Source organism: Pungitius pungitius, chromosome 13 (genome assembly GCF_949316345.1).
Source record: "Pungitius pungitius chromosome 13, fPunPun2.1, whole genome shotgun sequence".
In the NCBI taxonomy this organism is placed as follows: Eukaryota; Metazoa; Chordata; class Actinopteri; order Perciformes; family Gasterosteidae; genus Pungitius; species Pungitius pungitius.
This window is the reverse complement of record NC_084912.1, coordinates 10,162,173-10,177,002: the sequence shown is the minus strand read 5'-3', so window position 1 is coordinate 10,177,002 and position 14,830 is coordinate 10,162,173. Positions and strand designations below refer to the sequence as shown.

Below are 14,830 nucleotides of genomic sequence, written 5' to 3'. Positions count from 1 at the left end.
TTTCTTTTTGAAGAACAGTATTATTAATACTAGAATAATCTTAAATGAACTATCAGCCAAAGAAAGTATAAACTCATACAGAAATGGTTTCGGGGTCTTCTACATTTCCAGATCTGAGATGGTCCAATTAGGGTTATTACACGGTCCAGTCAGTTTACTTTATTTTTTTTACCCCTCAGGTGACACATACGCTGCAATAACAGCATATATAATAATTTCATCCGGTGAGATGGAGCTTCACTTTTTTTTTTTTTTTTACACAAGATTGGCTGGTCTAATGAATATTTAGTTAAGCCTAATTAAATAATCAATCAGGCAGGCGCAATCCGCCCCCCTTCTCCTCCTCCTCCTGCTCCTGCTCCAGAGGGCCATCTCCTTTACAGACAGGCGCGCCTTCAGCCCCCCCAGCGTCTGATCACATTACCTCAGCAACACGTTTCCTCCTCCGTGCGCGTGGAACCAGCTCAGCTGTCACATCCCCCGGGGAGGGACACTTCTCAGCTCTGAATGAGAAACTCCAAAAGGCTGTTACGAGTCGCCGTCCCACGGCGGGCCATCTTTTCAACTTAATGGTGAGCTTGTATCCGACCGACACACGCGACGTATGACCGTACGGTGTAATTGTCAGGCAGCGGGAGGGGGGGCAGAGAGGGGCCAGATGGTCCGTATTGCCGTGCGCTCTAGCAGTCAGATTACTCGTCCAGGGTAAATCCCGGGCCTTGAAGGATGGGGGCGGACAGACGCGTAACGCTAAGCTCTTGTTTAGTGCAGACAACCCCCCCCCTCCACACACACACACACACACACACACACTTGGCTGTAGGCCCGCGTGTCTAAACAGGTGGACAGGTGAGCGCATGATGCGTACCTGCGCGGGCCATTTTGGAAACGTGGTCTGTTGTGAAGCTCGAGTCACGTCACGTGAGTTGTGCATTAACGCAAGAGGAAATGGCTTGAAGGCAAATGGAGAAACGACACGGACACACGCTTTTACATGTGCTTTTACAAATGACACGGGGTAAAACAAGAACGCACACAGAGCAAATGTTTCCAACAATTAACAATGGGGGACAATCTCTTATTTCGCTTTTTAAAATATTTTATAATTACAAATATATAGAAAGTTGTGATCAATAGACTAGAGTGATGGCCAAACTATAAATATGAATGTATCCTCCCATTTTTGTCATTATTAACTGTGGAATATTTTCTAGTAGTATCTAATGACATTTATTTTATCTTATTTAGTTCTATTCTCCCTTTGGTCAGATATTTATAAACTCAGATTTACCAGGTGTTAATATGTTTTTTCCCTTTTTGGGTGGAAATTCAGTTCATATTATACCAAATCTTGACAAAAGAAAGCTGATTATTTTCCGAATGAGTGCACTAGAGCTTTCCTTGAGAAGGGTAAGGGGTTTGACGAGGGTGTGTTTGTCTGATTTGAAGTGAGCTGAACTTTCTTAACACAAAAGACAAAACCTGTTAACACAGAGGAGCTGCTTGGCCAGTGACGGTGAAAGTACAAAAACATTTAATTAGACTTTTAGGTTGCCCTTTGCACCAATTATTTGTGAGAAAATCATAAAGCAGATATATCTGTTCTGCAGGTGCACGTAACTTATCGCTGGATAATGAGTACACAGCCATGCTGTGACATAAACCTGCAGTATTTCCAGTGCAGGGCTCTTAAGGCGCTGTGTGACTGAGATGGTACGTTCCCAGAAGCACAGCGCAAGTGTTCAGACAAAACAACAACGTGGCGGTTCTCCTTGACTAGTGAGCGATGTACCCCCTAAAAAAAATATCTTTCATCCGAGTAACCCTTAAGAAAAAAGGATATTTGAATGGATGCTCATTTTAAATTCAGTTAAAACCAAAAAAAAAACTCACTAATCCCCCGGAGTGCCTTCACGTACCCCCAGGGGAACACGTATCCCTACTTGAGAAGCACTGGTCTAGACTACAGGGGGGCCAGTGACTGATGAAGGTATTGCCTCAAACACAAAATGAGCAACTCCATTCAGGTGAAGTCACACTGCTGAAGCTGTTCGGCTGCTGGCTCTGGCCTAATTCAACCCATGGCTATAACTTCTTTGAAGTATGACTGCAATGGAAACATCCTACAGTTGCATTTTCAAATGTTCTTTGCGGTAATAGAGAACAGAAAAGGAAGAAAATGCGTATTTGTCAAGAACACGTGTTAACTGTGGCTTTCCATGCTCTTCCATTCTGAGATGGGATTCCATAAAGATGTGATTTCCTTCTTGTCATTAGCCAGTAGATCAACGTTACCATTTCACAAAACCCATCAAAATTCAGTTTCCATTGGCTTCAATAACTTGGTATTAAGCGTGATGCCATTTGAAATGGGGTTAGTTTTTCAGGGTTCAGGGTTTTTCCTCAGTGTTGGAACTGATTAGCGGGGATGCAGATCGCTTCCCAGGGAGCACGAGTGATCAGCCGGCCGCCTGCTGCCGTTTGGCTTATCGGTCCTCAAGTGACCCTGCACTGACGATGGTTCAATGGTACTGAAGATTTTTCTCACTTGTACTGGGCTTTTAGAAGGAATTACCACGCTGTTCCGAAACGACGTGTCATCTCTGCCGAATAATTGTGAGTTTAACATAAAGTCAGTGGACGGATGCCGTGAAGGCAGTCACAGACTCCGTCTGCCTCATCTGTAGCGAAGACTAGAGAGCCACGATCTCTCGCCTTTTATCAGCTTCATTGAGCTGAAGCGATTCGTAAAGGTGCAAACACACGCAACATTGAGTCCCTGCAGCTGTCGAAAGCTGCCAGGTTCTGAATCAAGGAAATCCTAATGAGAAATTACTGCACACTAGAAAGATTGCACTATTTATCTCAACAATGTTTGCCTCAATTGACACCTGTGCATCCTTAATCTTGCATAAGTGGCATCATACTGTAACTAGCAGTTGCACCTCACCCACTAGCCAATCTTCATCACCCTCTGTGCGTGGCACTGATGGCGTGATGAGCCAAACTTTGTGTCGGAAAAAGAAAATTTTTCTCATTTGATGGCAAGTTTACAAATGTTTTCAGATGTGGCCTAGTTCGTGATCAAACTGTATTCTGTGAGCTTTGTTATGTAAAGTGCACTGTGTGGTGCTTATTCTTTGATGGATTGTAACCCACGCAGCTCCAAGTAATGATTAATTTAACTGATATGTGAAATATCTTAATGATTAATTGATTCAATGTTTAGTCATAAATGGCAGGAATAACAAAACTGTATTCCATCATACTGCAATATCACAAACTCCTAGCATCTAAATTGACTTATTCCAGCACCGGATTTGTCCAAAAAGGAATGAAATCATACAATACAAATAAATCGATTCATATTTGCATTTGAGATACTAGACCACTTCATCAGACGAAAGCGATGGATCTATTATGAAGGAAATGGCAGTTTGTAAGCCAGTTGTAGTCCAGTGTGTGTCGTATGAAGTGCGACATATAGGTTTACGGCTTTGCTGCTCAGTCATCAGTCCAGCAGGGATTTACACGGCTCCCTTGATCCGTTGCCCTCTGCACACCTGCGTGAGTGGCATCCTAAAAACTGACCTATAATGAAAGCAGTAGGGCTGTGCGAGGGCCCCCCCCCCCCCCACATACATGACCTTGCTTCTGAACCCCTGGCCCTCATTTCTTGAACCGCTCCAGCGTTTTTGCCTGCTGTTTAATCCTCACAGATCAATACCTTTTTTTTTAAGTGTCTATATGCCAGAATATCTTTTTGTCTGTTTAACTAAATGGAGGACAATAGTATAGATTGATCTAATGGTATGAATTACAATGGCATGTGGAAATGGGTTGAACCACTGGATGATTAAGACAGATGTACATATTGCAGTCATCATGAATTGAACCTGCATTTGAATATTCCCTCGTTGTGAATTGTAATATTCTTATTGGGATCAAATCTATTGCACAGAATTGAAACCATTAGGTCCTGCATGTGTTTTTTTTTTCATGCAGCACATATGGAAATGGGGGCCAAAAAAAGGGCAGTATTTCCTCCTGTCTTTCTTCCCCGTGCTACGGCGTGTGGCCCTATCATCGATCCAGTCCTCATGCTTCTTTGGATGTTGAGGGTTGGATGTCACACTCGTGGTGATGTAAGATGATCGTCTCAGCGCACCGACTTTGGAGCACAGATCTTGGCGACACAGGACTTCAGTCAGGAATAGGAGTGCTGGGAGTGCTGTGTGTATGTGTAAATATGTATGTGTATGTATATATCTCTAGTTTGCTACAAGTCATGACTACTATGCTACAGCAGTGCGAAGCGCGGTGGCCAAAACTCTTCTAGCAGGTATTGTTTGAGGGACTTATTAGAATCAGGTGTTGGTTTTATTATCATTGCAAATTCTAGATTTTTGTTTTCAATCATTAATTTTTTGATTCACTGTGTTTAAGTTGTTAGGACCTTTTCACATTGTAATACCTTGTATAATAATAATAATTAATCTCTTTGAAAGATTTTCAGTTATAAACCAGTTACATGTTTTGTTCTGTTTGAATTGTAATACATTACTTCTTTGGCTTGTAAGACGCACTATTCAACCTCCTCTCATGTGAATGAGGTTGAATGGCTGCCCACGCAGCCCTCGTGACGATACTCGCCGTCTCGTTCACTTTATCACTCCCCCTTCATTGATATTGTTGTTCCATATTCAGCGTTTTATTACTTATCATTATGCAGTTATTCATATCAGCCCTTGTGAGCAGATCAAGGAGCAGAGTTTTTCCTCTTGCAGTAAGGCTTCTCTACTTTGTTGTTTTATCTCTTGCACATGGATGAAACGGGCCTGAGGGAAAAAGACAATGCTGTCTGCTTGAACTCCTCTCGCTGCATGACACTGAGGTATCAGGCACAGGCAGGGAAGCAAGAATATTTTATCCGACATTGTCACTCTCTGTGGAAACCTCAGGGAGACCGCTGTGACACACTTGGTGGTCAGCAGCATTGCAAATGATGATGGCAGCTCTGCTACACTCGCTCTAGTCTATTTGCTACAATGGAATGAAGTCTGCGTGAATGCAGTGCGCTCGTGTTTTTTAACGGCAACAGCCGTGGTCGGAAGCATGATGTCCTCGGGTTGTCCTCTGTCTGTCCCTTTCCTCGTGAACAGAGGAACAATAAATTTGGCATAAACATTCCCTTGAACTAGTTTTAGAATTTGTTGGTCAGGGGTTAAAGTTCATCAATGATGGATCTGTCTTCTGCCTTCAAACAAGCTCAAAGTCGTGGTTGGGGTGGAGAGGATGGGTCTCGAGGTGGGAGTGAGGTGGAGGGGCTTTAGAGAGCCTGTGATCTGCCCCGGAGAAGGCTCCGTCCTTGAAGCATGCAAACCTCTGCAAGGTGTTGGGAAAAGTTGGTGAAGACCGTGATTTTGTAGTTTAAATCCGGTGGGAAACGGGAAGCGTGATTTGGCGCCAGGTCTGGTGTTGGTTAGAAGTCTGACCGATGTGTGATGGACCACTAAGAGTTTCTTGTGTTCTCGTTGTGAGTTTACGCTGATGTTGTAAAGGCGTGGGTTGCAATATGACAGGAAATGAAGCCATGGGTCAAAGTTTCAGAGGGGGCTGTACCTCAGCAATACTGTGAACGTCGTAGGAGGATTTGACATTTCTGACAGTACTAACAAGTCTTGAAGATAAAATTATAAGATGAAGAAATTTGGAACGAAAGTGACGAAAGTGAATATGAACGCAGAGTTCATCAAGTCTTATTGTAAGTCGCTTTGGATAAAAGCGTCAGCTAAATGATGATGCAATAATAATAATAAAGTCTAAAGACATGATTACACAATCAATTTACGTTTTGTAGAACTAAAATCAACTTCCTTTTCAAAATCCTTAACCTCACTTTGTCTGTTCCTCAGGTCATCACCAATCACCTGCACTTCTTGGAGAACGCGCAACAACATTTCATGAATTGTGATGCAACACATTTGCATCATTCATTCACCAAATGACATAAGTTGAGTCCCATATTCATTTGTATTAAATTGTAAGAGAGTGGAAACATGGGAGCATTCTTGTTTAATTTAGTTGCCGTCTTTGTGGCCGTCCATCTAGTTCACTGCCAAACAGTTTGCAGAAGACAAGCTTCACTTGATTGGCACCCCAAGCAACACACAGTCCAACTGAATTGGACACTCGTAGGAAACATCTGTCGCAGCGTCTCTGAATGTTGGGATTCAAAAGGGGGAGAGGAGTCAACTGGTCCCCCAGTGAACTTCCCACAGATGTGCCCACTGCAGCTGCAACATGGAGACAAGCTGTGGATGTCTGCAGACGAAACACTGAAGGCTTACGGCGTCCGACTCCTCAACGTTTCAGAAGACGGCTTCGAGAGCTGTTCGGCAACCGGACGGACGAGGGACCAGCTTCTTTTCCCCCACAACCTGAATGGAAGTGAGCAAGTTGAGGTCAAGTGGCTCGTGCCGGGTCGCCATTACTTCATTGCTCTGCACGAGGGAGACGAGCAGCTGTGCAGGCTTGGCTTACGGCTCAACGTGTCTGTTAAAGCGCAACTTTGTCAGGGTTCTCCGCTGCTGCGCCTTTGTTCAGGCAGCGGCGTTTGTCAAACAGGCCTGCGGGACGACGCGTACCGCTGTCTCTGCCACCGCCACTACTCCGGGGGGTTTTGTGAGAAGTCCGATGGTTGTATGGATAACCCTTGTGAAAACAAAGGCGTCTGTTTGAGCAACGGATCCACGGATCCTCGACACAGAACATATGTGTGTCTGTGTCCGCCACATTTTACAGGTAAGAACAGAACGGATAGCACTGATTGCATTTTTCTTCTGTAATTTCATTTTTATTATAAATTCTGATTACAATTGTTAATATAAATATAATTTACAGGATACACAAACATTTATGGAAACTTTTCTTTCATAGGAAATGAAACTATTTGTTCATCATAATTAAATAACTTACATTTTCTCAAACACAAGTTACATTAATTTATTTCCTTCAAACAATTCTCAAAGCTGTATGGAGGCTGTTTATTAAATGCTTATTTTACACTTGCTGTAAATTACAGGTTTCTTTGTTTTGTTTACTGAAGAAGAACTTTCATATTGTGTGTGTGTGTGTGTTACGTGGGGTGTTAGAGGGAGGGCCTACCATGTCCCCTGTTGATTGGTGCATCTAAAGGCAAAACCTACTGTTAAGCTCTCTGAACTTCCTTTTAATCTGATTCATTTCATTTGCTGTTACGTCTGTATGAAGAACCCAATCTCCTTGGAGAAACTCACAATTTGTAGATTTTTGAGTAATCTAATTGATACGGTTTTCATTTCTAATTAGTTCAGTGTAATTTATACAATGCAAAAATAACTTCAAATGTAATAATGCTACTTTCTCAATTATATATTTATTAGACAAATCAAGTTGATGTTGCATGAATCTAATGCAAAAATTAATATTCACCCAACGTGCATTACAAATGAGTTCTTTCTAAAAGTCTTTAGTGTGTACTATGTAGCTGCAATATTATTGAGCACTGATATAATTTCAGTTGTATCAGTTAGAAAGTCAAATAAAAGGCTTTAGGAATGGGTTTTGTACATGCAATACTACACCCTCTAACCCAGGTTCATCTTTTTTTATCAGTGTATCTCTGTGACTTGGAATTCGTTTCAGGAATAAACTGCTCTGAAGTCATTGGAAAAGAAAACTGTGACAGAATATGTGAAAATGGGAGATGTGTTCAAGGGTCGCCTGCCTCCTTCAAATGCATCTGTGACACGGGATCTTCTGGTAAGCAGCTCCTTTTCAGCTGGTCGTTGTTATAATATAGATAGATCTTCGGACTTTGACAATGAAAACACAACATTTGAACGTAATTGTACAGCTGCGATCTCTGCAAGACTGACCATAGATTGACAATCTGTTTTTATTGATGCTTCCTACGAAAGGCCGTGGACGAGATCCTAGTTTCATTTCCACAACCATGCCATTTGCCTGATAGAGGCAACTATCTGTGATAAAGGTCAAAGATGAAAACTGAAAAGCCATATATCTTTGAAAGATCAGAATTTCCTCGTGGTCTCCAACCTGATCCTACAATGTTATATTTGTCATAATATAGGAAGCTACCTCCTATAATCCAATACCTTCCCTCACGCTACAAACATGACATGGTAGTAAAAAGCCAGGGCTAAACTGCCGACTACATATTGTGTTGCAGTTGGTAAAACAAAGGTTTACTGCAATCAATTATAGTTTAACTTATTTTGTCTGCTGAGCATTTTTAAATCAGACATTTTTATATTGTTTGCTGTCCTTGAAAATATATATATATATATATATATATATATATATATATATATATATATATATATATATATATATATATATATATATATATATATATATATATTTAATGTTGCCTGGTCTAATAACTAGTCTGGTAGTGTCCAACATTCAATTTCTATTCTTGGTTATGTATACACTAAATCCAGTATTCATTGTAATCATTGTGTGATAAACCTAAGCCAAGTTAAGAAACCTGGTGCTTCTTCAGATAAATCATTTACAAAAGGGTATTGGACACAAATGTAACATATTTTCCATTAGCGGCCAATTTGTGTTGCTTCCAGTGCTATTTCGGCACGTTGCTGGAGGCTCACATGCAAGCGTTGGGTGGTGATCTAGTGAGCTTGTTAATGAGACATTGCAGCTTCAGCCATCATTTAAGTAATGAGCCTCATTTGCTAAACTAACTTACGGTTATGGTTATCAAACACAAGTGGGTTACAAGACCTGGATACTCCTTCGGTTGCCCTGGATACCAACTGTCAACTGCAACAACGTACCCACATTGAACTTCCAGGAGCAGAAACTCCAGGTGGCTCTTCACATTGATTCATTGTTTGGTTTGAAGCTTAATTTGTCCTGGCAGCTTTTTTGAAGCTTAACCTTTTCGAGTCCAGCCTATGCTTTCAGCTTATCATTTTTGTAAAAGGGGTTTCAAGGTCGTTGCCAATGCCGGCATCCTTTTTTCAGTTGTATACAATGAAGAAGAAAGTAGAGAACAGGGGGTAAAGGTTAGTTGCCTTGGAGAGCAACTGGGTATTCTATGTATTCAACACCCCAAAAATAAGATTATACAAGGGGAAACAATAATGCTTTGCACATGTATATATCATTAATGACAGATTTAAAACTCAGATTAAGGACATATTTTATTGTAATGGAGGAGTTTATATCTGTTACTTATATGAAATGATTCCTCTTTAAACATCTGCCAGACTATTTGGCCCTAAAAAACAAGTACACACATGTCAAAGAAAGGTCTTTGCTTCAGCACCGGTTTATTGATTAAAAACTATTTCCTGAACATCTTTAAAGACTCTTTCGGACAAGCTATAAATAATAAACTAGCATATAATTCAGAAGGGAAAAATACTATTTGCATAACCGCATTGTAAAGAAACGTGTGCCCTGTCTGGATAATTCACATTAGAAATAAATTGGTGAGTTGCATGAACCCTCTGCCCATGCAGCTTTTATGTAATTGACTTTTAATTCCCACTGCACCCTCAAGTAAGCTGGCTCCACTGGGTGCTTGGCATAGTCATGGTGTCCTGCTGTCCCATCAGCTTCTTGGGAGTTCTGTGGAGCTTTTGCTTCCGCTACCTTCCTGCTGCAGTTGCCTCATTAATCAAGTGGAAGTTAGTGGCTGCTCCAGTGCCGGCTTGCCCTCAAAGGCCAAAGTCTATGCCGACAGAATAATGAGCGAAACTCACGGGATGTTTCAAATGAGATTGTCTTTTGAGTTGACTCTCCTTTGCACTCTCTCAGGTATTTGTTGGAAGGTACCACCATCTTTTATAGGGCATTTTCCATTTGTTGTAAGGGTTAATTGTTTTGCCGATCTTGTTTGTCGTAATATCCTTTTTATAGCGTTCAATTCAGTTAACTCATGTACTCATTACACTTGTTAAACAATGTGATTGGTCAGTGACACAATGTTTTGTTTATGTATATTCAATTTATTTCACATAATAAGGGATTTTGATTGGCGGTGGACATAAACACCAGCACACACACAAATGATAGTCAAAACAAATATTCATTTCTATTAACCTACAAATGAATCATTTCAGGATATCCCCTCAGCAGTGCTGAGAGTGCTACAACCATTTTAAATATATATCTCATTCATATAACAGTTGGAAGTTTAATCCTAAACATCTAGTAGTTCGCATTTGGACAGCTCATGAAAACTCCATTGTGTGGAAAATAAAGAAAAAGTTAGCCCCGAAGTTGTATACGGTAAGATTGATGCCCACAGAGGAGGCTACGAGAAGCCTCTGGGACATCAGCACTCGTATCAGCAGGGGGATTAAAAGAAAATATGCAAAGAAAGACTCCCTGGAAAGATAAATGGGTAGGCACCTTGTGAAGAACACAAAAAAGAAAACCCTCACCAGGGAATAACATCACATTTTATTCACCTCGAGCCGGGTGAGAATACAGTCTAATTTTATCCTTTTCATACAATGTCGCTATGGTGTTACCCTGAGTCTGGTTATGCTGCTGCTGGCGAAAGTGTTGTGGTCTTCTGCCGCATTTAGAAAACTACCGGCTACAGCTTAGTTTAGAAGAACTTTATCTTGGAAGATGCTCATGAAACGGGCTGCAGTTTGTATTGTGCAGTGAAAACCCCCCATAAAAAAATCCTTCCTATGTACCCGAGATGACTTTTCCATTTATAACTCTACCTGGCATAGAAGTATATATTTTTTTTTCTGTAGGATTACACAATCGAAATATTACACCTTCCAAGTTGCAAACTTTTATTTGCACAGATTTAGTTTAAATCAATTACCAATGCAGTGTGGTGGTGATTGATTTACACAAATACACACAAGTATTAAATATTTCCAAAAGTAGTACAATTGTCAATGTCGCTATAATAATAATATTGTGGCAGCATTTGTACTATTTGCTCATTCAAGCAGGTTTATTATCACAGTGAAGGTAATGAAATGACAAAACAAAAACGGTTGAAATGGAATCTAATGACTTAATCAAGAACATATCAAATATGATTGCAAATCGGCAAAACATTATTTTATGTAACTATTTTCCCTTAAACACCGGTCACTGCCACAGGTTTCAGCTGCACATTTGTGAGCGTTTCATGTTGTGTAGGCATTGTTTACAGTAGCCTCAAGCAAATGTCGTTCCTCATTACAGTTCTGACCTAAATGCTCATTTGTATTAATGCTGCAGTAGAGCCGACTTCACCGGGTTGATGAGTTGTTTCACAAACACGAACACGAGCGCTCGGCGTGGAACGCGACAACCTGAGATCGAGGCCGTTTTGCATCAATGAGATTTCCCAGGAAAAACACAAGGAGCCCACTCAACTGCCTGTTTATTGCCTTCAGAGAAAACTGCATTTTTGTGTGAACCAAACTTAATGATTTATTTTGTAGCTGTCCTGAATATTTGCCCTGATTCCGACTATAAGTTTGGTTTCCCTGAAGTGAACTGGGGAAAGATAATTCATATTTTTCCTCTAATAACCAGTCTGCCACGCAAATTCTGTACAGTACCATGAACTAAGGAACTGAAGGCTGTTTTCTAGCGTTTAAGTGATGTTTCTTTGTCTTTTCTATTTGCATACGCCTGATAACATCTTGCTGGTTTTGCTTATTTTCCAGTTGGTGTGATTTGTTGGCTTCAGTAGGAAGGTTTCTGAAATGGGCAATTAGGCTTTATCGCATATAATCAATCATAGGCCTCCATAGCAGCCAGACAACAATGATGCCGTTTACTGTTGATCTTGCCTTTTAGTTTAATTGTGCTTGTCACAATTAAATTAGTGGTCCTGCACATTTCTCCATCCTGTGTAATCATTGATAGTCAGTGACCCGCTTCCTCCATGGATTATAGTCACGTCAGTCATGTCTTTTCAGGCATAAACTCGGTGGAACAGCTTTGACGCTATTTCATACCTGTGCCATGTTACATTCCATTTAATATTTTCCTGTAGAATGTGATGATGTCGGCTGACACCAGTTGCCACCAGTAACATTGTGTTTTGCAGGCCCACCTTGTGAGAAGAGGAAAGCCCCCTGTGATCCAAATCCTTGCAGAAATGATGGCGTCTGTGAAGAAAGCCCCGAAGGATTTGTTTGTCGGTGTCCAGAAAGATTTGGAGGCATCTACTGCCACTACCCAGTTTTCTTTGATTGCATGTCACACGCATGTCAGGAGAAACTTTGTACTGCAGGGGACCATGTGAGGAGGACATTTTCCCTTATTTGTTTTCTTTCAGGGGGAGATAAACCAAAACTGGCACATCAAAATTAATTTAGAGTTTTGAAAAAAGATTAAATCGTTTTTTTTCTGAAGACTGCAACCGCAATTAATTTATCCGTCTGAATATGAGCCCAAGGTGGATGCATCCTCTAGCATTTTGATTAAATGACCTGGTGCTAGTTTAAAATGTCTCTCATTAAGAGCTTTTTGTAATTAGATGATGGCTGCAATTTTCAGCTTGCACTGGAAAAGCCGGAACACGTTTTGTCGAGCAGTAGTATTTCTAATGTTCTAAAGGATGCACAAGAAAAATACGATAATAGTCAAATTTTCATTCCCTGACATTTGTTTTCCAAACGTGCTGCACGTTCCCATCTACCAACGAATACCAGAGTAGAGCAGACTAAAAAGGACATCCATCAAAATAATGATTGATGTTGCTGCAGGTTGACTTATGTATATTTGTCTCGAAGCTTAATTGTGAAAAGTGAATTCAAACCTCTTTAACTGTGAATTACATCACCATTGGTATTTATTAGCCTCTTGTGGTGTCTAAAACTCGTATTAAAACATGTAGAAATCCCATTATGTACTTCATTTGAAATATAATTCTAGATCAATACAACATTATAATGCAAGTCAGTCAAGCAACCTCTTTGGTCATTCTAACCCCGTTTTCCTAAGCTCCCAGATGACCTGGTTTGTTTTGCCTTTGTGTGCAGGCCTCAGAATGTGTCTGTGCAGATGCTAATGGGGTCCCAGAATGCAGGAAGCTGCAGAACGCGTGCAGCCCATCACCGTGTCTTAACAATGCCACCTGTGTGTCCAGGGGAAATGATTACATCTGCAGGTAAAACACACACACAGGGATGTACTCTTCTTTAAATGACTGGAAGGTCATTCAATGGGATTGGAATGTAGATTTCACTTACAAGCTCTATGACAAAAATACGGACACGTTTGGCAGACCTCAAGCCTTATTGTTGGCTGGTAATGTTCTACATATCTCAAATTCTATATATTATTCCAACTAATACCATGTCCAACACCAACCCACTTACACGTTTTGTCAGTGTAGCCTCGTCAAAAACTGGTCAAATTAAAGGACTGAATATATCAGTGAGTTAAACCAGATGATTTGCGTTGGAAAGTTTTAAGTTGATCGTACGTACATTCTGTGACTCACATAAACATTTATGTGAGGAGATTGATACTGTGAAACAACCAAAGTGCTTCACATAGCAAGATCAAAACAGCACAGACAAATGCATACGCAATAAATAAGAATGAAATAGAATAGAGTCTAGTCCTGGAGCTCTTAATACTGTTGTGCTCACAAAATGGGCATGCAATTTAAAGTAGTCCCCTCCTGTTTTAATTAAATGACATTTGCTAAAAACAACACATCACAGTTGTTCTTTGAAATTGGACTATTAACCGAAAATATATGCTTAAAATGGATATTTCAATTTAGAACTAATGTCTTTGTTGTTTTTTTTATGTTAAACGTTGCAAAATAAAATGCCACCGCAATCTTTAGATAATAACTGACAACTTGGCTTGATTCAAATTGTCTTAGAAATGTGTTTTGGTGACTTACTATTTATATTCTTATGAAAATGGTTTCTCTATCGCAGCTGATGTGTTCAAATTCACTCATTATACTGTATCAGATCACAAGTCTTAAATACTCAACACATAAGTCCCGGTACTGGCTCCAAGACAAGATAATTATAAAGACAATTTAGTTTTTTTTATCATTATGGGGGCTTTAAAAAGAAATGCATTCAGATTTTTACATTAAATAAAAAACAATGACATGGGAATTTAATCATTATTGTTTTCACCACGTTTGTCAGTATAATCAGTGAAATGACGAATTTGAGTTTTATGATTCTAGTAAAGTGTGATCTTGATATGATGCTCTGATCCCACCTCTTTGGCAGTAAAGGTCATTAACACTTGCAGACATCATTTCACCCACCTCTCTATCACAAATAATTACTGTAGAAAACCCAGTGATAACACCATGTATCTTGCAAAAGGAACACTGCTTTTTACTATTGAGGCTTGGGGTGAATAGGTTTTGATGACACTGGCCTCATCTTAACAGATGCCTGCGTGGGTTATCCGGCAAGAATTGTGAAGAAATAATTGACTACTGCAGGCTCCTCAGTATCCACTGCCTGAATGAGGGATTGTGCTTGAATGTCATTGATGGATATCAGGTAAGTAATTTTATGTTTCCTTCCTGATACTACAAAAGCCTGCAAAATATGGTTCATGCTGCACTTTAATTACAGTATGGACAATAAATGAACAGATTTATAAGAACAGATGTGATTCACTGAATATATCTTTACGTTACATTTCATTCAAGTTTTATTGTGTAGGATAATCCACAGAAACCTAGTCTGACACTCATCATTATACACTTATTGTTAATTACAAATCAATGTAAAAATTGTGTAGAAAACACAACATCTTCCTACCAAGCTCGCAGTCCTCG

General features: G+C 40.2%; 1 protein-coding gene across 1 annotated transcript in view; it reads left to right on the top strand.

Moving 5' to 3' along the window:
• The first annotated feature begins 361 nt into the window (after positions 1–361).
• Positions 362–14,830, top strand: part of eys (eyes shut homolog) — a 125,073-nt gene continuing 110,604 nt past the window's right edge. The window contains exons 1-6 of the mRNA XM_037465464.2: positions 362–572; positions 5,916–6,804; positions 7,687–7,803; positions 12,107–12,300; positions 13,044–13,171; positions 14,435–14,549. Of these exons, the coding sequence (XP_037321361.2) occupies positions 6,060–6,804; positions 7,687–7,803; positions 12,107–12,300; positions 13,044–13,171; positions 14,435–14,549 (1,299 nt within the window). The 5' untranslated portion in view covers positions 362–572; positions 5,916–6,059. The remainder of the gene's footprint in view (positions 573–5,915; positions 6,805–7,686; positions 7,804–12,106; positions 12,301–13,043; positions 13,172–14,434; positions 14,550–14,830) is intronic.